Here is a 27,046-nt window from a genome sequence, read left to right as displayed (position 1 = left end):
TCTCAATGTTAATGTCTTGCTAGAGGGAAAAACAACCTTAGTTTGACAATAGCAACGCCTCAGGTTTCCAGCGATTCTTCTTTAGCATATGAAAATCCTTTTGGAACTTCCCTTCCCTTTATTTCCCCCAACCGCAAAGTATGTAATCCGTTGCTCCTCACAATCCTGGGGCAGCAGCAGCAGTGGTATTTTGTGCCCATGAGTCCATCCTCATGCTTTAATAAAATCACTTTTGCACCAAAGACGTCTCAAGAATTCTTTCTTGGCCCTTGACTCCCGACCTCACCAACATTCCGAAACTACATTATAGAGATTACTTAAAAATAAAATCTTAGGGGTGGCTCAGTTGGTTAAGCCTCTGACTCTTGGTTTGGGGTCAGGTCCTGATCTTGGGGCTCTCGGGTGGAGCCACCCTAGGCTCCTGCTCAGCGGGGAGTCCGCTTGACAATTCTCTCCCTCTGCCCCAACCCCCACATGTGTGCGCGGGCTCTCTCTCTCTCAAATAAATATTTTTAAAAAATGAAATCTTAAAAAGAAAGGAAAAGTGTTTTTTACAGTTGGCTTATTAGAATCAAGATGCAAACAGGGTCCTGAGTTTCCTTCACCAGATCTCCCACAGGGTAAGTAATTTTGAGGTGAACCACAATTAGAGTGAGTTCCTGAGGGCCTCATCAAATCAGAGAACCTAAGAGCAGTGACAGTAATGGGCAGTTGCCAAGCTGAGATCTGCTCCCCAAAGCAATGTCCCTTCCATACCCCACAGGCTGAACAGTAGGCATTTCCAACTTCTTGCTGACTTCAAATTCTCAACTTTTTCACCACTCCGTCTCCAAAAAAAGCTGGCTGAATGCAATAGTCTCTAGGTGTTATTTCAGCGTCCAAGGTCTTCCCAGTGGTTCTTCCAAGTGGGATCCAGTGGGTTAGGTAGCTAATAAACACTCGGGATCTAAGATCAGTAGTTCTGATCTTACACATTGGAATCACCTGAAGAGCTTTAAAAACTGATGTCTGGGTCTGCCACCCAGAAATTCGATTGTAATCAAGCGAGGTTGTGGCCTGGGCACGAGGGGTTTGGTGACCCTAACGCGCAGCCGAGGCAGAGAACCACCGAGGAGCCCTGGAGGGCAGGGTTCCCACTTGGCTCTCCTTAACCTGCTCCAAGGGTTAAGCCGGAGCTGGCGGGGCGGGGCGGGAGCGGGGCTTCGGGGCAGGGGCGGGGCCGAAGAGGAAACAGGGCGGGAGAGTCCAGGTCACCGCGGCCAGCACGCTCGGCTGTTGCAAAAACGAGCGGAAACGCCTCCGTTTTACAAAACAAAGCGGAGAAGCGGGAGGCGTGCGCGGTCCGCGAGGCACGGACCTCGGCGGTGGGTCCCTCCAGTCCGGGCGCTTCGGCATCTTTGGGTGGAGATGGAGAGAGGCCTTGAGAGCTGCCGGCGCTCGGAGTCCAACGGCCTCTGGGCGCCTCGGATCACGGCGGTGGAGGAGCTGCAGAGCCGCGTGCAGGAGACCCTGGACCTGCTGTCCCCGCAGGAGCTGAGCAACTTCCGCATCTTCCTCAAGTCGGTGGACGAGGAGCCGCGCGTGACCCCGTGGCGACTGGAGCTGGAGGGCAAGAACACGAAAGGGCTGGCCCGTCTCCTGGTCCAGCACTACTGCGAGCCCGCCGCTGCGTCGCGCGTCCTCACCAAGGTGCTGCAGCAGCTACGCCGCGTCGACCTGTTCCAGCGCTGGCAGGACGCCGCCGCCGCCGAGGACCGGGGTGAGCTGGGGGCTGCCATGTACCCGGGCTGGGGGCGGGGCCTGGTGAGCCGGGGGGCCGCGGGGCCTGGGGCTGGGCGGGTGGGCCGGGCCGGTGTAAGCGCGGGGTTTGGCCGCGGCGCCCGAGGGTTCCGGGCTCGGCTTGGGGGCGGGGCACCCGGTTTGACTGGGGGTGCGGAGGCTAGCGGAGCGAGGAGCGGGCGGGCTTCCTGGGACCCAGTGACGCGCCGCGCGGGGGGGGAGGTGGTCCCGAGAGTCGCCGTTTCCGAGCGCGGAATCCGAATGAGCCGTTGAAGAGCAGCGATCAGGATCTACCAGCACATTTTGGGATCAGATCGACTCAGCAGGCCTGAGATGCTTTGTTAACATGTACCTTCAAGAGATGATGATGTGGGAGGTTTCTAAATGATGCAGTGAGAAGCACGGTATTGGAATTCCCGCTGTCGCATCTCCAGGGAATGTATTCACGGGGGCCGAGGGGGAGGGCCCCTCTTATTGCACACCATGAGACTATTTGCCATTAATCTATGATCAAGAAATGCAGTATGTAACAGGTTAAGGGAGGTTGGGGCTCCCCCCCCTCCAGATTTAATAAACGTATGTGCACCATGATATGTGTGTGTGAGAGAGAAAGCAGCACTTACATGAGAACCATCGAAGTAGACACTAAAATATACCGTCCGTGACCTCTGCCATTAGTATGCTTACGATCTGATCTGATTGAGCTTTGAGGTGTTACGGTTGCTGATGTTGTTTAGATTTGTAATGAACGGATCACAGCGGTAATGGCCCAACGAACATGGCGTGTAGGCAGAATACCCGCTCCGTGGAAACGACTCTCCCTGCTTTGCGTCGCCTGTACAGCATTTGTGTTGTCCCTCCCAGCTTCGTTGTTCAGGTATCACATGAACACCTCTTTAGGTGTTCTCACCTCTTTAGACTTTGAGTCTCTTACTGTTGGTAAAGTGGTTTTTTTTCCAGAATCATCCAAACTACACAATATTATGGCTGTACCCTGTCGGCACCCAGTAAATATTTGAATTAAATGCTAGGAGATTATGTTAAATTAAAAAAAATACCTAATTCCTTTACTTTATCTGTCCCTTTATTGATGTCTCGATCGCCTCTTCAGGAAGTACATGTGAAGTAATGTCAATCAATTACACCTTGTCCTTTTTATCCCCCGCCTGGCTCTTTCTGCCCTTGTACCTAACTGCGGTCTAAGGGAGGTCTGTTTTAAGTTTCTAGCCTTGTAGGAGTTTGAAAGAGGGTGTGTTCATAATCCGGGGAACCTGTTCTAAAATGAGGTTGAAGCCTACAGGACCTGAAAACATAAGGCAACAGAATTCTCTGGGAGGAGCTTCCTGTTAACAGTAATGACAGTGGATTGATTGAAAAGAAAAAAATGGGGAAAAAATAATGCAATAATGCTCTTTTTTTGTTTTATTCTCTTTTCATGAAAATTCATTCAGGGATTCCAAGAAAGATTCTAAAGAGAAGCCATGATTGTGTGGATGGCGAACTGGTAAATATTTTTGCTCTTACTCCAGCACTACACACTGGTGAAGAACAATGGTATTTAGCCACTTTAGCTGACATTGGAACATTTTTTGTGCTGCTGTCTTGTTAGTTAAAGGAAACTGTCTGGTTGTCTCAAGTGGTCAGATCTCACTGCTTTCTGTTATGATTGTGAAAGATAAACATGAGCCATTTAAAACCGCTGTGCCTGCATTAACCAAATAGGTAGGCACTGCTGTTATTTCTATTTTATAAATCAAGAAAAATGAGGCACTGGAGGTTCGAGGATGACAGGCTGTGTGGCCTTGGACGGCTATATAAATTGCTGGTTGTAGGGCTTTTTTTTTTTTTTAAGTTTTATGATGGAAATTTTCAATAAATACTAAAATAGAATAGAAAAACAAATCTCTCAAACTCCAGTCCAATGTACTTATGACCCTGCTTCAGCAAATTAGTAACATAGGGCCAATCTTGTTTTGTCTGCTTCCTGGCATAATTATTTTAAAGCAAATCCAGATAACCTATCACGTTCATCTACAGATACGTTAGTATGAATCTCTAAATCTTTAGTACGAGAAAGAGGTTGTTCAAAACATAACCACAATGCCATTATTCTGCCTAAAAACAACTTCCTTAGTGTGTGCAAAGATGTGGTTGGGATTCAGATTTCATTGACTGGGTCCTATGTCTTTTGCAGGTGGTTTGTTTGAATCAGGATGCTGACTCATACAAAGTCAACACAGTTACAGTTGATTGCTTTGTGTCCTAAAGCTCTTAACTTAGGATACTTCTCCCTTCTTTAACCTTTTTTCTTATTGTTTAATTATTGAAGAAACCAGGTTATCTGTAGCATGTCCCATATTCTGGATTTTGATGACTGCAGCCCGGTGTGGTCATTTTACTCTGTTCCTCCTTCTGCCATGCTTCCTTAAACTGATAGTGATAGCTATACATAGGAATTTAAAACTGAGATTGGCCTATTAGTCCTGGTGTAAGGAAGATATTTGAAAGAAGTATAAATCCAGTCATCCCCCCGCCCACCCTCCTTCCATAACTGATAAGAGAGACAATCACTGTTGCAGCCCTGATCCAAACTGGGAAACCTCACCATTGATCCCAGAAGAAACTCATTATTTCAGATCGATGACATATTTGGATTTCTGAGTTTGGTTTGGTTTGCTTTAAATATTACTGGCTTTCCTGGAAAATAGGACTGTTATGACCTGAGGGGCAAGCGGAAGGCTTTTATCATGTGCGTGGAGAAGAACAGACCAGGGGCTCAGCGGGACATCCATCTAATGGAGGAGTGGCTTGGCCAGTGCCAGTTTGAGCATACACAGTGCATCGATCCTAACAAAATGGTATAATTTTCCTTTTTTTTAAATTGGGTTTTGGAGGGGCACCTGGGTGGCTTAGTCGATTTAAGCATCTGACTCTTGGTTTTGGCTCAGGGTCCTGGGATCCAGCCCTGCGTCCAACTCCATGCTCAGTGGGGAGTCTGCTTTAGGATTTCTCTCCCTCTCTCTCTGCTCCTTCCCCTGCTTGCGCTCCTTCTCTCTCAAATAAATAAATAAATCTTAAAAAAAAAAAAAAAAAAAAATTGGGTTTTAGTACCTGGCAAGAACCAGGACCTGCTGAACAATCCCATGCATGTCCTGATAAAATTCTTGATGCTTTTGTAATCTTAAGTGTGTGATACCCTACCTCCCCTTCCAGTCAAGCAGGGACCTCTTGGGCTCCAGTCTTGGCTAGGGCTATGCAGTTGAAGAGGGAAGGGGACCCAAGAAGGTGTCCTAAGCAAGATGGGCAAGGAGGCCCAAGGACAAGGCATGAGTCTGGAGTAGGCAAGTTCCAGAGACTTTGGGAGCGGGAAAGACCGAGGAAACCCCTTTGAGAGGTCAGCAGGAGGCAGGCCAGAGGCATTGCAGCACTGTGAGTCCTTGTGGGATTCACTTGGAACCTGGAAGAGGTATAGAGAGGGAGCTGATAGCCCTGGGCAGACCTGCATTGTGACCTAACTAGTTGATACTGAAAAAATAAGGTGGAAGAACGGTGGTGGGAACTCAATTTGACCTCTCTGACTCTACCTGAGTCATGACCTAGACCTACCCTTTTTTAGGGATAGTAACATGGGAAAGCCCTTCCTAGATCCCAGAAGTCCCTGCTAATGAATGTCTAGGAACAGCGCAGCATGGGGCTGTGGATGCCACATAGACTGCCTGGGCTGGAATCCTGTCTCTTCCTAGTTGTTACCTTAAATCTGGTTCTCACCCGAGGGTGATTTGTCCCCCTCATTTGGCCATGTGTGGAGACATTTCTGGTTGTCACACCTGGAGGGTACTACTGGCCTCTGGTGGGTGCTATCATGCCCAGAAGAGCCCCCACAGCCAAGGGTTTTCTGGCCCCAAATGTCCATAGTGCCATAATTTCAGCAGCCCTGCCTGAAATTGACTACTTTCCTCTCCCGGAAATGGGGTTGTTGAGAGTGGCTTATTTTGGAGGGCTGTGGTGATAATGAGCTGCTGTGTCAAAATGCCCAGAATAGTAGCGGGCTTATAGCAAGTGCCCAGTAAGCTTTGATTTTATTATTATTTCAAAGGTAAAAATAGACTCTTTCACTTTCCCTAAGGATTGTACCAGAATCTCTTACCTATTGCATGGTTTTGAATCAGATGGCAGATACTCTGCCGGTGTTCCTTTCGTTTATTCTCTTAGGGGTCTCCAGTGGCCGCTTTGCCTGCATCCTGGCACGTTTAGTTTATTTGTAAATATTTAGCAGTGTTACTGGCAAAAGTATTTCATCGTTCTTAGTTTCATTTTCCAGATTATTAGTTTGGTTAAACATCTTTTGGCCACTGTTTTCCTTCTGTAAATTGTCTGTTCTGTTTCCTTTGCCCTTTTTCCTACTGGGTAGTCTTTTTCCTGCTCTTATAGTTATTTTCCTGGACTTTATTCATTTACAAAACATAGTGCAAATACTTCTCTCTTGTGTCTGTTACTTTTTTGATTTTTTGTTGTTGTTGTCTTAAGTTGTATAGAAGTCTTTTTTAAATTTTTTGTGAGTAAACCTGTCAATCTTTTTTGGTGGCTTCTTGATTTTTGTGTCTTGATTAAATCCCATGCCTTAGGGCGCCTGAGTGGCTCAGTTGGTTAAGCGACTGCCTTTGGCTCAGGTCATGATCGTGGAGTCCCGGGATCGAGTCCCGCATCGGGCTCCCTGCTCTGCAGGGAGTCTGCTCCTCCCTCTGACCCTCCCCCCTCTCATGTGCTCTCTCTCTCATTCTCTCTCTCTCAAATAAATAAATAAAAAAAAAATCTTTAAAAAAAAAAAAAATCCCATGCCTTACCAACTTAAAAAATGTTTAAATTATTTTTCTGTACTATTTGTATAGCTTAAGGTTTCCTTTCTAACTCTCTGGAATCTTATTTTTGACGTGTGAGGTAAGAGGTCTTACCTTATGTCAAGATGGATAGTCAGTTGTCTCAACATTTATTGAATGATGTGTCCTTCCCCCACATATTTGAAACTCCACCTTTATCATGAAATAAAGTCCTACAGATAATTTGATTGGTTTCTGGAATCTAAAATATCCCATTCATATGTTTGTTTATACTTCTGCCGGTATATCACTGTTTCATTCACCGTGATTTTTTTCAGGACATTTTGATGTCTGACAGGACCTGTCCCTCCTTTTTTTTTCCTTTTTGACTTCTGAATATTCTTGGCACTTCTTGAACATCATCTGTTCTCTGTGAGCTTGAGAATAATCTGGTTAAGTTCCACCGAAATCCTTTGGGAGTTTGATTGCCATGACACTGAATTGAGATTCATTTGGAGTGAATTGACAAATTAATAGTGTTAACAGAGCATGGGCATGTCATGTGTATGTTTCCTCTTCCCTGAAGCTTTCTTTATCCTTTTCTTCATTTAGGTGATGTGTGTTTCTTAGGTTTATTCCTAGGTATTGTCCTTGTTTGGGTGTGACCATGAACGGGACCCCCTTTTCATTATGTGGTTTAAATGATTGTTGCCAGGGCGCCTGGGTGCCTCAGTCGGTTAAGCGTCTGCCTTCCACTCAGGTCATGTTCTCAGGGTCCTGGGATCGAATTCCGCATCAGGCTCCCTGTTCAGTGAGGAGCCTGCTTTTCCCTCTGCCCCTCCCGCTGCTCATGCTCTCTTTCTCTCTCTCTCAAATAAATAAATAAATAAAACCTTTTAAAAATTTTTAAAAAAAATAAATGATTGTTGCCAGGTAACTGGGGCGGGTGGTGGGTGGTGGGCGTTAGATCTTTGTGAGTTAATCTTGTGTCCAGTCAGCTCTCCAGTTGCTAGTTCCAGTAGTTACTTGGTTGATTATTTTCTATTTCTAGATAGTCATGGTATCTGTAAGTAATGAATTTTAGCTCTTTGTTTCTCGTATTTAGACTTCATTTAAAAAAAATTTTGTATTTAAATTCAATTTAATTAACATATAGTGTATTACTAGTTTCAGAGATAGAGTTCAGTGATTCATCAGTTGCATATAACACCCAATGCTCATTACGTCAGATGCCCCCCTTAATGTCCATCACCCGGCTATCCCATCCTCCCACCAACCTCCTCTCCAGCAACCCTCAGTTTGTTTCCTAGAGTTAAGAGTCTCTTATGGTTTGCCTCCCTCTCTGTTTTCATTTTATTTTATTTTTCCTTCCCCTATGTTCATCTGTTTTGTTTCTTAAATTCCACATATGAGTGAAACCATATGGTATTTGTCTTTCTCTGACTGACTTATTTCGCTTAGCATAATACCCTTTAGTTCCATCCACGTCGTTGCAAATGGCAAGATTTCATTCTTTTTGATGGCTGAGTAATATTCCATTGTATGTATATACCACCAGGGTAGCTCTATTTCTAATTTTTATTTTTTTTATTTTATTTTAATTTTTTTTTAAAGATTGTATTTATTTATTTGACAGAGAGAGCGAGAGAGCACAAGCACGGGGAACAGTAGAGGGAGAGGGAGAAGCAGGCGCCCCACCAAGCAGGGAACCCGATGCAGGGGTCAATCCCAGGACCCTGGGATCATGACCTGAGCTGAAGGCAGATGCTGAACCATCTGAGCCACCCAGGCGCCCCTCTATTTTTAATTTTTAGAGGAACCTCCGTACTGTTCTCCAGAGTGGCTGCCCTGTTTGCATTCCCACCAACAGGGTAGGAGGGTTCCCCTTTCTCTGCATCCTCGCCAACATCTGTCGTTTCCTGAATGGTTAATTTTAGCCATTCTGACAGGTGTAAGGTGGACTTCATTTAACTTTTACTCACTTTATTGAAGTGAGGAGCTAGGATCTTGGCTACGAGGGGCATGGGAGCTGTGATAGTGGCCATTCCTGCCTTGCTTCTCTCTCTGGGGAGCTTGATTCTGATGACGTCTCCCCATAGGTTCTGGCAGACCTGTATTATTGGTAGGCACTTCCATTCCCTTCCATTTCTAGCTTTTTGAGGGCATTAGTTTTTGAGAATAACAATTTTTTTTGTTAAAATAAGTTAATAATATAAAATTTACATATACTAGCCCCTTGGGGAGCTATAATTCTGTTGTATTTTGTGGTAGAGAATTGGAAATGCCCTAATTCTGTCCAAGAAGAACCAGTGGCACAAGAAGAAATCATGTGAATTCTGAAAGCAACCAAAAGGGAAGTGACCAGTTAAGGAACTGATATTTATCTCATACTAAGCCTGTTTGAGATGTGATTATTGTTGTATTTGTCATGTCCTCCAATTGCGAGGGAAAGGGGCCGTCTCTAGCATTTCTGTTTTTTCTTACCTCCAGTTCTTTTGAATATGTTATCCTATTTTACAGGTGTTAATTGAGAAAATAAGATCATTCCGTGATGGACTCAATGAAAGTAAAGATGATGTTGGCTGTTGTCTTGTTACCCTTATGTCCCACGGAGAGAAAGGGTTTATTAAAATGGAAGATGGTGAAAAAGTCAGCCTGGAGGACATTTTTGAAATGTTTAATAACAAAAATTGTCCAGCACTTCAGGAGAAACCAAAGATCTTTATCATCCAGGCCTGCAGAGGAGGTAAGTGAAGACTTCTTTTTAACAGTCATGCTTCTAGGAAATTCTCCTACGGATGAGTGAGGAAAGAAAAAGAAGTTAAAAATATTTGTTTGTTTCTTTAAAATCAGAGGCCCCTCCGCTGATGTGACTTTAGTTGTGTAGTGTACTAGAGACTTTGGGCTGGGAGGAAGGGATAGAAGGAGAACTTAGGCTGAGGAAGGGTCCAAGTCTCTCACGTCATGAGGTGGGCCAGGGAGCCTCACATCTGAGAGAGATGTGTGCAGTTTCCAGGGGCTGTCCCACTGTCCATGGGATGCCAGGAGGCCTGCGGGGCCGACATCCAACTTCTGTAGCTTCTGCGGATATTTCTGTCTCTTGTGGAGATACCAGCTTGTTGGGATTTTGATTGGGGGCTCCTGGTGTCTGTGGTGTATTACTATAGTTTGTATTTTTGTTCTTCAACAAACAGAGAGAAGAGACACCGGTGTTGAGACAGACGATGAACCCATGGAGTCTGACGACATATCCGAGAGGAGGAGGCTGCCCACCTTCAGTGATTATTTCATCATCTATCCCACCCAGGCAGGTGAGACATGAGGGTAGATGACAGTGACACACACTTTCTTCCAGAAGGTTTGGGTCATTTGTACCTTTTTTTTTTTTTTAATTTTTTAATTATCGGTGCTTTACAAATTGACATGTATAAGGAGATTTTTCATTAACCCATCCATCTCTCTTTACAAATGTTCCCACTTTTAGAGATGGCAGGTTGGCATCTTACTGTTCATTTCTTCCGGGAAGGCACGAACCTCTGAGCAAAATATCACATGGTAAATAAGATCACTGGCTCTCCTATGAAAAAGATGTTGGCCGAAAACCTAGTTCCTCCACTTGCTATATTGGAGAATTTCAATATTTTTTAATCTCTAGATATATCAGTTTCTTCATGTAAAACGGGAATGATGGAATTTACTTATGTCATTGAGATGTTACATAAATTGAATAATATAACCACAGACGTGCTTATCATAATAACTCGCATAATCCAAAAAAAGAAATTAGCTACTATTATTACTAATACATTATGCTAATAATATTACCACCATTACTTCATTACTGATACTATTATTAATAATAAGGTAAGGTCCAAAAGAATCTTGTGTGTGAAGAGCCACCCCTTCACTTGATTCACTTGTAGGAGAGATAGAATTAAGAGGTCAAGGACATTTCTTTAGCTGGGCTGTTTTTTTTGTTTTTTTTTTAAAGTCATGTCTACACCCAACATGGGACTTGAACTCACAACCCGGAGATCAGGAGTCACATGCTCCACCAGCTAAGCCAGCCAGGTGCCCCCCTTTAAATGTTTTTATCTTAACTTCTTTCAAAGAGGATTTTAAGGCAGTTTACAAAAATGTATATGGAATTCAACATAAATTTTATTTTATTTTTTTTTAGAGATTTTATTTATTTATTTGACAGAGAGAGAGATCAGACAGGCAGGCAGAGGGAGAGGGAGAAGCAGGCCCCCCGCTGAGCAGGGAGCCCGATGTGGGGCTCAATCCCACGATGCTGGGATCATGACCTGAGCCGAAGGCAGACGCTTAACGACTGAGCCACCCAGGCGCCCCCAAGATAAATTTTAATAAAGAAATGTAAGCAAAGGAACATAGGGCAACAACTTAAAATGAAACACGCTTAGTGGTAAGATGTGAAAAACACCCCCATTAAAGTGAGATGTCAGATTTCACTCCTTGGTTATTTACCCAAGAGAGATGAAAGCATGTGGCCTCCCAGAGTGGCATAGCAGCTTTATTTGAAGTAGTCAAAGACTAGAAACAACCCAAATGACCATCAACAGGTGAATGAATAAACAAATCGTGGTATGCCATATATGGAATACAGCTCAGCAATAAAAAGAAATGAGCTGCTGATATAAACTAACCACAGAATTATTATGGAGCAGTTAAGGGTCAAGGTGAGGAACTTCATGTTCCAGTTTTATTGAATGAATGAATTTTATGACTGTGCTGAGCTATACATATTTAAGGGCTAGAGATTCAGCATTGAACAGAAGAACTAAAAATCTCTGCCTCCACAGAACTTACGTGCTAGTTAGAGACAGACAATAAACACATAGAGAAACTATATATTGTGCTATTTTATGATCCCATTTGTATAAAGTTCAAAAACAGGCAAAACTGATCTGTGGTGTTAGAAGTCAGGATAGTGCTCGCCCTCCGGCATGCAGTGTTTGGGGTGGTAAGGACCAGAGGGGGCAAGAAGGGGACTTCTGGAGTGCTGGCACTATCTTGTTTCTTGATGAGGGCACTAGTTACAGGGTGTGTTCATTCTATGAAAATGTATTGAGCTGTTTTATACCCCTAAGCTTTGCACTCTTTTCTGTGCGATGGTTACCTTTCAGTGAAATGTTTACCAAAAATAAAGTATGTTACATGGTGACCATTGCTATGGAGAAAAATAATGCAGGGACAAGGGATATAGGGAGTGTCCAGGGACAGGAGTGGAGATTGCAATTTTAAAAAAGAGACGTATAGAGATGTCCCCACTGAGAAGCTGATCGTTGTGTAGACACTTGGGGGACATGAGAGAGGGTGAGCTATGCAGATATTTGAGAGAATTTGTGTTGTAAGATAAGAATACTTCATATATAGCAGTATCAAAAACTCTATGTATAGTGTGTCCCCACTGGGATAGAAGAGAGAACCTAGAGGCAGAACCAAATATGCAGGGAAACAAGACATGTGACAAGCCATTGCTGATTAGCGTGGAACGAATGGGCCGTTCAGTATAGTGTTGGGAAAACCGGCTTCCCCGTGGGAGAAAAGTAAAAATTTATTTTCAGATTTCTTGGCCCAGGGTTCAGTGCCTCTTTAATCATGTGAAATGTCCAATATATAGTAATGCTCCTTTTATCTCTGATATTTGTGGGTTTCTTCTTTTACTCTTTATCAGCCTTACCAGTGGTGTATTTACTTAAGAACCTATTTTTAGTTTTGTTAATCCCCTCTAGTATCTGTTTTTGATTTCATTAATTTTGACTCTTGTTTCCATTTTTCTTCATTTGGGGGGTGTTTATGCTACTTGTCTTTCCCTGGCTCTTTCAGTTAGGTACTTGACTCATTATTTTCTATCTTTTTAAGCATATAAGCATGTTTAAAGCTTTAATTCCCTCTGAGGACTGCTTTCACTCTGTCCTTCACATTTTAACATGGACCAGTTTTGTCCTTCAGTTCTAAAAGTTCTTAAATTTCCATTGTTCTTTTACATGTTAGAACTATCTCTAAATTTCTGTGTTGGGATTTTAAAATTTGTCCTTTTGTTACTGATGTCTGGTTTATTTGTGTGAGGAACTGCGAAAGAATATGGACGACAGTACTGATCTGAAATATGTTGAGACTTGGGTTATGCTTTGGTCTTTAGTAAACTTATTTTAAAGATTTATTTATTTTTTAGAGAGAGAGAGAGAGCATGTGAGCCCCAGATGGGGGTAGGGGGGTGGAGGAGGAGGAGAGGAAGAGAATCTTCACATAGACTCCATGCTGAGTGGGGAGCCCAACCCAGGATTCAATCTCAAGACCCTGAGATCATGACCTGAGCCGTTTGAAACCAAGAGTTGGACACTTAACTGACTGAGCCACCCAGGTGCCTCTCTAGTAAACTTTTTAATGGCATTTGGACTTTCCTAGATATTCTGTGTGTGCTTAAGAATATGTGTTCCGCACTTGTTGAATGCAGGGTTCTAAATATTTCTATCAATTAAGCATAATTGTGTTCAGTTGTTTTATGTCTCCACTAAATTTGTCTGCTTGACCTGCCAATATCTGAGATAAGTGTGTCCATATGTCATGTTATTGTGGTAGGCGTGTCTGTTTCTTCTGTAGTCCCAGTGTTTTTGTTTTATTTTGACACAACTTGAGTAGAGGCATACAATTTTAGAATTGTGGTGAAATATATAGAAGAAATAAGATAAAATGTTCTAAGCACTCTTTAGTGAATCTACTGTCCCAAGTAGTGCTTTTTTTGTGTGAGTTCATTTTGTCTGGAATTTATATAGATACTGAATATTCTTTTGCTCCATATTGGCCTGGTATACCTCCTTCAGACTGTTTTCTGTGAACCTTTCTGGGCCTTTATGTTTTAAGTGGGTCTCTTTTAGATAGGATATAGCTGGGTTTTTTTTTTTTTTTAATTCATTGTGACATTATCAATCTTTTTATTGGTAAATTAGGGCAATTTGTCTTTATTGTGACTATTGATATATTTGCCCTTTTGCCATTTTATTTTGTGCTATTTATTTTTCTTTGCTTTATTTCCTTCCTTTATGGCTCTTGTGTTTGCTTGATTAATAGTTTAGTATGTTATTCTAACATTTTTTGACCCCCTGCTGACCTAGAAGGTAGACATCCCATAATTCTTTTTCTCATGGTTACCCGTGAAATTTTATACATGCGCAGTTAGCCTAAAGTTAATTTAAAAAAAGCTTATTTTTACTCCCTGATGATTCAAGGAACCTTGGAACACTAATTCCCATTACCTTCTCCCACACCTCCGTGCTACTTTTAACATTTATTTCTTTTCTTTTTGTATCTTGCTTAACATTGTTTATATAAAAATATTTATGTGTTCTTAAATTGCCTTAAATTATCCTTCCACTGCCCCCTGGTTTTCTTCTGAATTAAGACATCAATTTAACACACGTTCATCAAATGTGTTGGCACACACTAGGGTGGCAAGCACTATTCTAGGTAATACCTAGTCCTTTTTTTAAAACCCCACAAATTAGAACACTATTTTTTTTTTTAGGATTTTTTTTTTTTTTTTTTTGACGGAGAGACAGCAAGAGAGGGAACACAAGCAGGGGGAGTGGAAGAGGGAAGAAGCAGGCTTCCTGCTGAGCAGGGAGACTGATGAGGGGCTCCATCTCAGGACCCTGGGATCATGACCTGAGTGGAAGGCAGACGCCCAACCGACTGAGCCACCCAGGCGCCCCTGGAAGGAGGTGGAACCTGAATGATTATCTGAAAGGCACTTTGAAACTGCAGCCATTTAGTAGGTTGACAGTTGAGGAATAATATCGATGGATCATTCCTCACTTCAGTCCCTTTTCTTTTTCTTTTTTTTTTTAAGATTTATTTATTTTAGAGAGAGAGACAGAGAGACAGAGCATGACTAGGGGGAGGGGCACAGGGAGAGGGAGAGAGAGAATCTCAAGCAGACTGCCCGCTGAGCACAGAGCCCGACGCAGGACTCAATCCCATGACACTGAGATCATAACCTGAGCTGAAATCAAGAGTCAGGTGCTCAACCAACTGAGCCATCCAGGCGCCCTCAAGTTAGAACATTATTATTATAAGTTTACAATCCATGTTTCTGTTTATTCATGTGATTACCGTTTTCTTCTCTATTCCTTCTTGAATCTCAGACCATTTTTCTGGATTCATATTCTTTCTTCCTGAAGTATATCCTTTAGAAATTCATTTAAGGAAGATTTATAGGTGAAAATCCATTTTAGCACCCAAATCTGGCTGTTTATTTGACAGAATCTTTGCTTATTTCTTCTTGTGAGTCCATCTTTTATTTCTTCAAACATTTCAGGCGGTTATTTTATATTTTGTACCTAATACTTCCAATGCCTGATGTCTTTGGGGGTCACTCATTGGGTTGCTTTTGTTGACTGTCACTCATGGTGGCTTATTTGTGTGTTTGAAGTCATATATTTGTTGAATCTTAATCTGTGTGACTTCTGGGAGCATGAATAGGGAATTCTTTTCTTTAGGGAGGATTATTACCCACTTGGACCACTGTAACTCTCTTTGGGGTCACAAGGTGAATGCAGGAATCTCAGGTTCATCTCCGGCACCTCCCGGGCACATCTTCAAGACTTTTGTGCCCTCGCTGGAGGTGCTCCTAGTCCCTCGGACAGGGTGCAACTCTGTGTTTCATGTTTATTTTCTGCTCTGAGCTCAGGTTTCAGTTTCCTCATTTGGAGGAATAGGAGCCTTGGAGATTTCCATGAATTTCCGTCAGCCCAGGATAGCATTAAAAGTTTTATTTTAATCAAGTTTTACATCTGGAGGAGCATTTAAAGTATATGGTGTCAAAAGTGGAAAATTTGGAATATGTGTTAAAATCTCTCAAAGTTACCCACTTGTATTTCATCAGAGAACACATAAATGGCCTGGCAGTACCGAGTATATGTGGGGATAGGGAGCAACAGGTACTTCCATACACCACTAAGGAGAGCAGATTAGTTCTACTTCTTTGGGGAGCAATGTGTGATACCTAGGAAAGTTAAAAATATGTTTATGCCATGACCCAGCAATTTCACTTCTGCATATATACTCTAGTGCTGTGGTCCCCCAACCAGGGGGCCACAGTGAAGTCACATAGCTCTACTTAATTCTGGGAGCCACTAGCTTGAGGTCGTTTATGGTTTCTACAATTAGATTATGCTGCATTCTTTTCAATGATACCATATCTTGGGGGAGTTAAGTTTTGGAGGGTTGCTGAGATAAAAAGCAAGTACTTAGGTATCCTGGGTTGAAAAGTCATGCAGTGCCAACAGGTGCACACATCCCATTAGTAAGTAATTATGGTTCTTTAAGAATGAAATTAAAATATTAGTTGTCTTTCAATTTGTGTGAGTTCTTTCCCCCTAAATGGCTAATAAGTTATTTAGATAATAATACGGAGCTTAGACCTAACTACTTTAGTAAATGGAACTCTTAGATATTTCTTTTGGCCTAGGAGCACTGCAAAAAAAGTTACTAAGACACTAAGGGCACCATGAACTGAGAAAGCCCGGGAACTTCTGCGTAGGAATCTTTTGCACGTGTATATCCATGATATGGGATGACCAACTGCCCTAGTTTGCAAGAGATGGAGGGGTTTCCTGGGATACTGGACTTTTCAGTGCTAAAACTGGAAAGTGGGTGAATGAGGATGCGTTGAGCACTCTAATCTGGGCGCTCCTTTGAAATTGTTTATAGTAGGGAGAGTGAAGAGGCGGGAAAGCTCAAAGCCACTGGGACTGGTATATTCACACTGTAGAACATACTATGCCACCGTTGGAAAGAATCCGTGTGGAGAAGTTTTAAATGTAACAATGAATGAAGATAAGGCAGCTGTAACAGGATACAGGTAGTATGCCTTTCATATAAAGATTTAAAAACACAATAATACAATCTATTATGACGGAATATATAGCTGGTAAAAGTATAAAAATATGGCACAAAGAACAGCCAACACCTTTGTAACAGGGACTGCCTCTGGTAGAGGTACAGAAGGCAGGGAAGTGGGACCAGAAAGTAGTCAGGGAGAAAAGTGAAACGAGGCTTCAGCTGTATTTCACCAGAAGAGAAGGGCTGAAGCAAATAAAGCAAAATGTTTCCTGTTTGTTAGACCTGGGTGGTGGATGCTCAGGTGTTGATACACTATTCGGTGTTCTTATTTTGGTATTTTTAAGGAGATGGGAGCTAAGGAAAGAAATTGGAAACTGCAGATACAGCCAGCTCTGATGGAGTTTTGCTATGAAGGGAGTTGAGAAATAGACAATCTGGATGGTGATGAGGGATCAAAGGTTTTTTTTTTGTTAAGATGGGCAGTACTGCCGCACAGCTGCTGATGGAATGATCCAGTAGAGAGGGGACATTTTTTTTAAAGATTTTATGTATTCATGAGAGGCAGAGGGAGTGGGAGAAGCAGGCTCCCCATGAGCAGGGAGCCCGACACAGAACTCGATCCCAGGACCCCGGGATCATGACCTGAGCCAAAGGTAGATGCTTAACTGACTGGGCCACCCAGGCGCCCCAAGGGGGGGATATCTTTAGGAGAGATTGCAGGTGCAACAGCTGGTGGAGCTGAAATTTTGAGCATAGGCAGTGTATATCCTCCAGGGATTAAGGTAGACTGATTTTTCAAATGGAAGAAAGAGGTTGCCCTTTTCCTCTTTGGGGAGGACTCCAGGAAGAGCAGGTTTGAGGAGGAGGGGAAATCCAGAGTTTGAAATGGTAATTAGCTGTCCCAGTAGACATGTGAAGAAGGCAGTTGATTATTTAAGTCCGGAATCAAGTGAGTGGTCTGCCTGGGAGAGAGAAATGTGGGGGCCATCAGCTTGTAATGTTATTTAAAGCCATAGTCCTAGATGAGGTCACGGGCCTTGCTCCAACATTTATAAAATGTCAAGATGAAGAAGAGTCAGTCATGGAGACTAAGAAGGAGCACCCACTGACATGGGAGAGAACCAGGTGGGTGTGGTGGGCTGGAAGCCGGGCACAGGAAGTGTTTAAGAAGGAGAGAGTGACTGTCACACCCTGCTGACAGGTCAAAGAAGGATGGGGACACAGAATTCATTGGGCATCTTGACAAGAATAATTTGGGATGTGGACAAAATTGTGGACTCAAAAGAGCAGAACTACAGCTACATGTGATAAAAAGGATCAAATCTCAGAAATAGAACATTGAATAAAAAAAGTCACAGTAGATTTGGGTTTGTTTTGGTTTTATTTATTTAAAGTTCAGGCAAAAACACAATGTGTTCAAGAATAGCATATACACGTATGTATGTATGTGGTAAAACTGACATTAGTGGTTTCTGTGTGGAGGAGACGGAATGGGGTCTGGGAGGAGCTCACAGGTAGATGCTAATTTTCCTAATACCTGAGTCAATGAGCAAAAGACCTAATAGAACATGAGGTTTGGGCTATTAACTGATAATTCCTAGGGAACACCATTAACATGGAGAAGATGCTCAATTTAGAAGAAGAAAGTAAACAATATTGGAGTACCACTTTTCATCTATCGGATTGGCAAGAGATCAAAAAGTTTGAATGTATATAGGGAATATACTTCTTAATTCCTGGCGGAACTGTAAATTGGTAGCATTTCTTGGGAGGACCACTTGGCACTGTCTAGCAAAATTGTAAATGCACACATAATTCCTTGTCGAGGATTTTATCTTCCAGATATTTAGTACATGTCTGAGTGACATGTGCTCAACGTTATTCAGTGACGTTGTTTATAATAGCGAAAGTATAAGGACAACCTAAACATCTATCTCTAGGGGACTAGTTAAATAAATTTTGATAAATCATAAAGTAACAACTATTTAATCAGAGGAAGAAGCTCTTTATGTATTGATGATGAGCAACCTCCAAGATGAACTGGCAAAAACAACAACAAAAAAATCAGGTCCTAGAACGGCATGTACAATATACTACTGAGATCGGGAGGAGGGTGGTTATACCCTCAAATATGTATCAGCCTCTTTGTACGCAGCGTGGATCTGGAAGGATACACGAGAAACGGATACCTTTGGTTTTCTTGGGCATGGGATGAGGAGGGAGGGAGACTTTGCTGGATTCCTTTTGTAATTTGAATTTTAAACCGTTTGTATTTGAGTCTGTTTTTTTGTTTTTATTTTTCAAAATTTTAAGAAGATTTTATTCATTTGAGACAGAGCTACAGAGAGGGAGAGCATGAACAGGGGGAGAGGGAGAGGGAGAAGCAGACTCCCTGCTGAGCCGGGAGCCCAACGTGGGGCTCGATCCTGTGACCCTGAGATCATGACCTGAGCCAAAGTCAGATGCTTAACCATCCTGAGCCACCCAGGCGCCCCTTTTTCTTTGTTTTTAGATTCCACATGTAAGTGAGATTATATGGCAGTCTTTCTCTGTCCAGCTTATTCTACTTAGCATAATACCCTCTAGTCCATTCATGTTGTCACAGATGGCAAGATTTCATTGTTTCTTATGGATGAGTGATATTTTACTGTGTGTGTGCACATGCACACATGTGCACATATAAGATAAATACGTAAAGATATATATATGTATATATATATATATCACTCTTACCGATGGATGAATTGTGAGTCATTTGAATGTATTATCCATTCAACAAATGGATTTAATCACTTCTTGGCCTTTTGGCTAAGATCATGTGCAAAAAATGGATTTAAAACGTTTTCAAGTTATCTTCTTTTAGAAATTGGAAGATTTCAACAAAATTCGGGTTTCTGACATCTTAGCTCACCATAGACATTTATACCAGCTACCTGACCGCAGTGAGTCCTTAGAGCTTGTCTCTCCTGCTTTGTGACAGAGGCATGTCATCTGTATGCAAGAGAAGCTGCAACATGCTCTCACCTGCTTATTGACTATTTGTAGTTAGTCTTGTGATTGTCGCTCATGTTCTATGGCCAGAGTTCTCTAAACAGCTTTTTTTTTTTTTTTTAAGATTTTATTTATTTGACAGAGAGAGAGATAGCGAGAGCAGGAACACAAGCAGGGGGAGTAGGAGAGGGAGAAGCAGGGGGAGTAGGAGAGGGAGAAGCAGGCTCCCCGCTGAGCAGGGAGCCCGATGTGGGGCTCGATCCCAGGACCCTGAGATCATGACCTGAGCCGAAGGCAGACGCGAAACGACTGAGCCACCCAGGCACCCCTAAACAGCTTTATTTTTTTTAAGATTTTATTGATTTATTTGAGAGAAAGAGAGATCATGAACGGGGGAGGGGTAGAGGGAGAAGCAGGCTCCCCACTGAGCAGGGAGCCCGATAGGGGACTCGATCCCAGGACCCTGTGATCATGACTTGAGGCAAAGGAGACGCTTAACCGACTGAGCCACCCAGGTGCCCCTCTAAACAACTTTATAATGCAAGTATGGGGAATCCCGGTCCTAACGATATTTTATTTGACCTTGTTTGGTAAATCTGTGGACATTTACTAGCTTTCGGCCATAGTCTAAAGTTCTCCAATATCACTCATCAGACTCATTTTTTTATGGCCTAGAATCTGTCCTGACGACTGACCCCATGGCCATGAACGTAGGATCGCTGATTATTTTCAAAGCAATGAGAAATTTATAATCTATCATTTGATAAGATACTTGGCAGCTGCTCTGATTTTCGTTTTGCTGACTGGCACGTGATTCTTCAAAGGTGTTGAGACCGCATTAGGTCAGAGGTTTTCAAATGTTATTTGCCATAATCCACAGGAAGAAATAGCTGTTGTGTTTCACCCAGTCTAATGCCTTGATTGTAAGACATACCATTATTTTGTATTCTCTATGCCACAGAAGAGATTATACATCACATCCAGATTTCAGATTGGTGGGAAAAAGAAACTTCGATCTTAGAATTGATAAAATACATAATTCATTGTAGTCTATTATATCTATTTATATAGAAGTATAAATATACATGTAATACTAGTTTTATAAATCATAGCTGCACTTGCTACATTTGAGCCACTTTAATATTTTCTATTACAGCCCATTTTATCCCATTATTAAAAAAGGCAGTTTCAGTCTGCTAAATTGATTTCTTGGCTGATTATTGGGCCACAACCGACAGCTCGAAGCACACTGGACGAGATGGATTGTCAAGCTTTGTAATGAGGCGTTTCTGACTCAGATTTACTCTCAGAGGGACAATACTGAAATTCCTGTGTAGTTCCTACACTGAACAGATAGGTTCTGTGGATTTGTTTACAATGTTATGGAGATGTAATTGAAGTATGAGCTGTACATATTCCACGTATACCATTTGAATGCATGGGAGAATACATTCATGACACCATCACCATGATCAAGATCAGCGTAGACTTCTATCACCCCAAAAAGTTTCCTCATGTTGAAATCTATCCCTGCCTCCATCCCCATCCCTGGGTCACCACAGTTGTACTTCCTGTTACCACAGGTTAGATTACATTTTCTGGAATTTTAGATAAGTAGAATTATATAGTATGTATATTTCCTATCTGCCTGCCTTTCTTCTTCCACTCCACATAATGGTTTTGTGATTCGTCCACGTTGTTTTGTCTATCAATAGTTCATTTCCTGGGCACCTGGGTGGCTCAGCTGGTTAAGTGACTGCCTCCGGCTCAGGTCATGATCCTGGAGTCCCAGGATCCAGGCCCACATCAGGCTTTCTGCTGAGCAGGGAGTCTGCTTCTCCCTCTAACCCTCCCCCCTCTCATGCTCTCTCTCTCTTTCTCTCTCAAATAAATAAATAAAATCTTTAAAAAAAAAAAAAGTTCATTTCCTTTTATTTTCTTCCTCTATCTATCAGTAGTTCATTTCCAGTATTCAGTTGCGTGAATATAACACAACGTGAACACAATGTGTTCAGCCGTTCACTGGTTGAACATTTGAGTTGTTTCTAGTTTTTGGTTATTAGAAGTAAAGCTGCTGTGAACACATGTGTGTAAGTCTTTGGGCATATGATTTTGTTTTCCTTGGGTACATACCAAGAAGTGGAATGGTTGGTTCATATAGTAGGTGTATGTTTGACTTTTATTTTTATTTTATTTATTTTTATTTTATTTTTAAGATTTTATTTATTTGTCAGGGAGAGAGAGAGAGAGCACAAGCAGAGGGAGAAGGAGAAGCAGGGAGCCCGATGCGGGGCTCGATCCCAGGAGCCTGGGATCATGACCTGAACAGAAGGCAGACGCTTAACCATCTGAGCCACCCAGGCACCCCTATGTTTGACTTTTAAAGAAACTGCCAAATTGAAATTCTTTTTCAAAGTGGTTGCATCATTTACATTCCCGCCAGCAGTGTATGAGAGTTCCAGTTTCTCCACATCCTCATTATCAGTTGGTTTGACCTGTTTTAAAAATTTTAGACAGTCTGATATGTGTGTAATAGTATTGCCTTGGGGGTTTAATTTGCATTTCTTGGAGGACTAATGATTATCTTTTCCTGTACATATTGGCCATTCATATATCTTCTTTTGCTGAATGTCTGTTCATATCTTTTGCCCAATTTTTTATTGGGTTGTTTGTTTTCTTGTTAAGTTGTAAGAATTATTTATGTAATCTGGATACAAGTTCTTTGACATGTATTACAGATACTTTTTTCCAGATCTGTGGCTTGCTTTTCATTTTCTTAATAACATCTTTCAAAAAAACAAAAGTTTTGGGGGCACCTGGGAGGCTCAGATGGCTAAGCATCTACCTTCGGCTCAGGTCATGATCCCAGGGTCCTGGGATCGAGTTCTGCATCGGGCTACTGGCTCAGCGGGGAGTCTGCTTCTCCCTCTCCCTCTGCCTCTCCGCCCTGCTTGTGCACACACACTCTCTCTCTCTCTGTCTCTTGAATAAATAAAATCTTCAAAAAAAGAAAAAAGTTTTTAATTCTGATGAAGTCCAATTTATCAGCTTTTTCTTTTTATAGTTTATGCTTTTTGTGTTCTAAGAAACCTTTGCCTATGCTGAGGTTGCAAAGATGTCCCCGTGTTTCTTCTGTTCCAACCTAGATTTATTATCAGAGGGTACAATTTTGATATTCCCATCAAATTTCCACACTAAACCGACATGTTTCGTGTTTTTTAATCTAACAGTAAAAATAATTTCACTGAATTTTTGAGGACCCCAAAATGAATTCTATATGGGTGTGTTCTGGGGGTATTTAGCTTAAAATCCTAAAGCAAAAGTCAGAAATTAAAAAAAAAAAAGAAAATGAAGTAAATATGGCAAAATGATGATAACTGTTGAATCTAGGGGATGATTATATGAGAATTTGTTAAACTTTGCTTTCTACTTTTGTGTATATTTGAAAAGTTTTATTTTAAAAATTCATATAAGAGAATTGCCCTCATGAGGGGTTACGTGCTGCTGGTCACAGGAGTCCCCTGGGAGGCTCAGGTGCTTCCTCTTTTTGTGTCTGTGTCTCTTACAGCCCCAGACACACTTATTAATGCAAGAGTGCTTCTGTATTCTCAGTTCAAAGCCATTTTCCAGGTTTAAATGTGGGTAAAAGACAAAGTGTGGTGCAAAGGGAGGAGGAAGATGGACGAAATGTCTTGTGTTTGCTTTGTAGATCACGTTGCTTTACGGCACCCTCGCACTGGTTCCGTGATGATTGAAGCGATGTCTAAAGTCTTTAAACAGTACGGAAATAAGTGGCACATCGTTGACTTCTTCACCAAAGTAAGTAAATTCCAAGGGAACTCGTGCTCCATTCGTGCTGACGGTAATGCACTTGATGAGAGCATTTTCAGGAGAAGGTTGACTTTAGCCATGAAAACACGAGAGATACTGAAAAGTTGCTTAGAAATGATGGGCTGATCATGAGTTTCGATGATGGTGGCATTCAGAAAACATGGTTGAGCCAGCTGCTGAGGGAAACGGGTAAGTGACACTTTCTGTTCATTTGTAATACGAGTGCATTGGATATGAGGTGAGCTTTCAAGTTCCTGCCTGCTCTGTAGCCCACCATTGCAGTCAGCTTTGGCCTGACTCAGGACTTCTTTAATGACCGACTCTGGCTCACACTTGTCTCCCCATTTTGTAGCCCATAGTAAACATTCACTGAATGAATGGGTGCCCAATAATGGCAGTAGATTTATACACGAACCATAGTTTGGAGAATGGCCCAATTATTGTAGTTTATCATGTCAGGATTAAAGGGCAATTTTCTTCTCAATCTGAGAGTTTTACATCCAAAGAAAGCTAATTAGAAGAGACTGTCGAAGACTACAGTAACATGGGGCACCTGGGTAGCTCAGTTGGTTAAGCGTCTGCCTTCAGCTCAGGTCACGATACCAGGGTCCTGGGATCAAGCCCCACATAAGGCTCCCTAATCAGGGGGGAGTCTGCTTCTCCTTCTGCCCCTCCCCGTGCTCCTTCTCTCTCTCTCTCTCACTCTCTCTCTCAAATAAATAAAATCTTAAAAAAAAAAAAGTACAGTAACAACAATGCTAACATCTATTATCTATTGCATGGCTCACTCCATGTCAGTTACTGTTCTCTGTGCTACACAGATATTAATCCATTTAAGCCTTCCAACACCCCTCAGGTAGCTACTGGGATTCGCATCCACTGCGACAGGTGGGGGCTAGTCAGTGGCTGGGCTGGCATTCCAGCCTGGGCAGAGTGCTTCTAGAGTTCATGCTGTAATCACTGAAAAAATGTTTTGCTGACCAATGTTCATTAAACCTTTACTGAACACCCTTCATTTTTATTTTTATTTATTTTTAAAGATTTATTTATTTATTTGTGAGAGAGAGAGTGAGTGCATGGGAGGGGCAGAGGGAGAGGGAAACAGAATCCTCAAGCGACTCCTTGCTGAGGCGGGGCTCGATCCCAGGACTCTGAGATCATGATCTGAGCCGAAACCTACAGTTGGCCACTTAACCGACTGAGCCACCCAGGCACCACCCTTCATTTTTAAAGCACTTGCTGAGTAGGCCCTAGCAAAAAAAAAAAAAATCCAAAAATGAGCATGATGTGGCCTTTGTATTAAAGGCACATACAGCTTAGTTAGGTAGCAGATGGTAAATGTGCTTATAACCAACCCCAAGACTGTAGAGCTGTGGGATGTTTTGGACATAGCATTATCCAACCCTTTCATTTTACCACGTGTTCCCAAGGCTTAGAAAGGGTTAATATCTTGCCTACTATTACCCCGGGGCAAGTTGAGACCAAACCTAGGTCTGTGGACCTGAGTCTACTGCTCTTCTCATCCACAGTGCTGCATTCCAAGCACTTGGTGGGACATGCTCTTTCGAATGCCATTTGCATCGCTTTCCGGAATGCATAGAATTTGGCCATTTCACTCTGTAGGGTTTACTAAAAGACTTTTGCTCAGGGCTTTTAGACAGTTTGTGCTTTAATCTTCCAGGTGAATAATAGAGTGGTACACGCCGAATTTCATCTACATGAAGAACCAATTAAAGTATCACTCGTCATGGAATCAACTTTAACTAAATTTGTGTACTTCTGACATCAGGAAGATGAAAAACTAAGGACTGCTTTGTAACAGACTTTGTAAAGAGCTGAGAGCATTTGTAGCATAGTACTATTAGTTATCATTTTGCATTATTACTGTCAACAGCTGTATTTCTCCAAATCGTTTTGCATATATATAGTATTTTTCTAAGATTGAACCGTGCTTATTTGACACTTAGAAGTAATTTGACTTCTTTTAAAAGATCATTGTTTTTTGAAAATGATTTTTCCTGAACTGTTATCAAAACATGGAAGTCCAGCTCTATTTGTGGACCATTTTTATCATGTGCTTTTTTTTTTTTACTGATTACACCCCATCCTTTCCCACTTGGTGCTGGTGTTCGTCCTCATTTTCTTGGCTGTCTTCAAGAACTGTCTTTATGTAGTCTTGTCCTATGTTTTACCTGATTTCCTCCATATTCTTGTCTGTAGCCAGACTTGTCTCCTTTTGACTCCATGAGCCATTCTCTAGTCTTCCTGGATGTTCTCATTTGCACTCTGTGCCCTTGATGCCTCATGTTTCCACCTTCCCCCATCCCCCAGCTTCCTCCCAGCTGCACAGCACCTTTGAACTGCTATTTTCTCTGCCTGGAACACTCTGTTCCACCCCAATCTATTCAGTCCTTCAGAGTTTGGCTCAAGCATCCTTGGCACAGGGAAGCTTTTCGCAACCCTTCATGCTAGGTCAGCCTTTTCTACATGCTCACAGACCCCGTGCTTTTCTTCTGCAGCAGTTAGCACTACTGTACTTAAGTGACTATGTAGTAGCTGTTAAATCTCTCTCTTCCAGTTCAGTCATAAGCTCTGAGAGGCAGAGGCCATGTGTCTCATTCATCCTTGCCTAAAGACACAGAGAACCGCTGTGATGAATGTTTACTGAATAACTGGTCTCTGTCTTTCAATTATTTTGTCCATTCCTCAGACCTCACCTCATTACCTCTGTGCATCTAGCCACCTTCTAGTCATCCCCACCTACTTGGATGTCCTGTGGCCACTTTAACTGAACAAGTTGGAAGTCAACCTTACGTTTCCCTTAAACCTCTTCATAATACCCATCTCATTGTTAATAATCCTTTGAGTCCCCACTGCCGGCAGAATATACTCAAATTCCCCTAGGAGAATATCCCAAATCCTTCTCTGTCAGGCCTTAACCTATACTACTTGTATACTGCCTACTTGTCCTGGGTCTTGACCACTCCAAGTGATTTGCCCTCCCCTCAATAACCCCCTCTCACAGAATCAGGCTTGTGGATTACTGAATGTTGAATGAATGCTCTTGGCTATGTTATAGTTCATTCTCTCCTTTCTGCCTGAAATGCCCTTTGTTCTCACTGTACGCTTCCTCTCTACCATGCATTCCTTAGGGTGCAAGTTGGGTCCCATCCCACTAGAATGAAAACCTGTATGTAGGCCAGTGTTTTTAGAGTAACAAACTCCGGACTGAGCATGAGTTTTCATTGTAATTGTGTTCTAACTTCCAGTGTAACTTTGGACTATATTAAACCCCGGTTTCCACATCACAACAGGAGGGCTGGTTCGGCTGGGAACTCATTCCACTGGACTTCGATGAACTTTGGCTTCTTAATAAACTGTTCGTGAATATCCTGCAGGTGTGGCTATTCCTGAACCTAGAGGTTCACACTGGCAGTTGCATAAGACTGTTGGGTCTGTACGAGGTTACAGGCGTTTGGTGAAAATGCTCTGAAGATTGAGGGTCACGATGACTGAAGCAACCCGGAATCTCCAGGCCTGTCTCCATTTCAGGGACAGTTATGTCCTTTTTAGTTAATGTGATTTCTCAAGTATACATATGTGTGATTGAATTAAAAAACTTTTGAGTTTTGATATTTGATATGTAACTTTCCTTTTTTATAGAGCATTAAACTGACACCTTGGTTCATAAAATATCTGGTGAGCCTTCTCTGTTCACTTGCATGCTGTGTGAGCCTAGGATTCCCGGCACAGGCGCTCAT

The 27,046-nt window shown here is 42.2% G+C and overlaps 1 protein-coding gene across 3 annotated transcripts; it reads left to right on the top strand.

Annotated features, from left to right (window-relative positions):
* Nucleotides 1-1,242: 1,242 nt before the first annotated feature.
* Nucleotides 1,243-27,046, top strand: LOC116635139 (caspase-14-like). Of its 3 annotated transcripts, XM_032408960.1 has the most exons (7): nt 1,243-1,759; nt 3,231-3,283; nt 4,488-4,637; nt 9,117-9,342; nt 9,791-9,907; nt 23,164-23,273; nt 24,967-27,046. In XM_032408960.1, the coding sequence occupies exons 1-7, from the start codon at nt 1,408-1,410 to the stop codon at nt 25,066-25,068; spliced, it is 1,110 nt and encodes a 369-aa protein (XP_032264851.1). In that variant the 5' UTR covers nt 1,243-1,407; the 3' UTR covers nt 25,069-27,046. The 3 variants fall into 3 exon arrangements, with proteins under 3 accessions (XP_032264851.1, XP_032264850.1, XP_032264852.1); XM_032408959.1 differs by lacking the exon at nt 24,967-27,046 and having other exon boundaries at nt 23,164-23,622; XM_032408961.1 differs by lacking the exons at nt 4,488-4,637; nt 24,967-27,046 and having other exon boundaries at nt 23,164-23,622.

Source organism: Phoca vitulina, unplaced genomic scaffold, assembly GCF_004348235.1.
Source record: "Phoca vitulina isolate PV1807 unplaced genomic scaffold, GSC_HSeal_1.0 scaffold10, whole genome shotgun sequence".
In the NCBI taxonomy this organism is placed as follows: Eukaryota; Metazoa; Chordata; class Mammalia; order Carnivora; family Phocidae; genus Phoca; species Phoca vitulina.
This window is presented reverse-complemented; position numbering and strand designations above follow the sequence as displayed.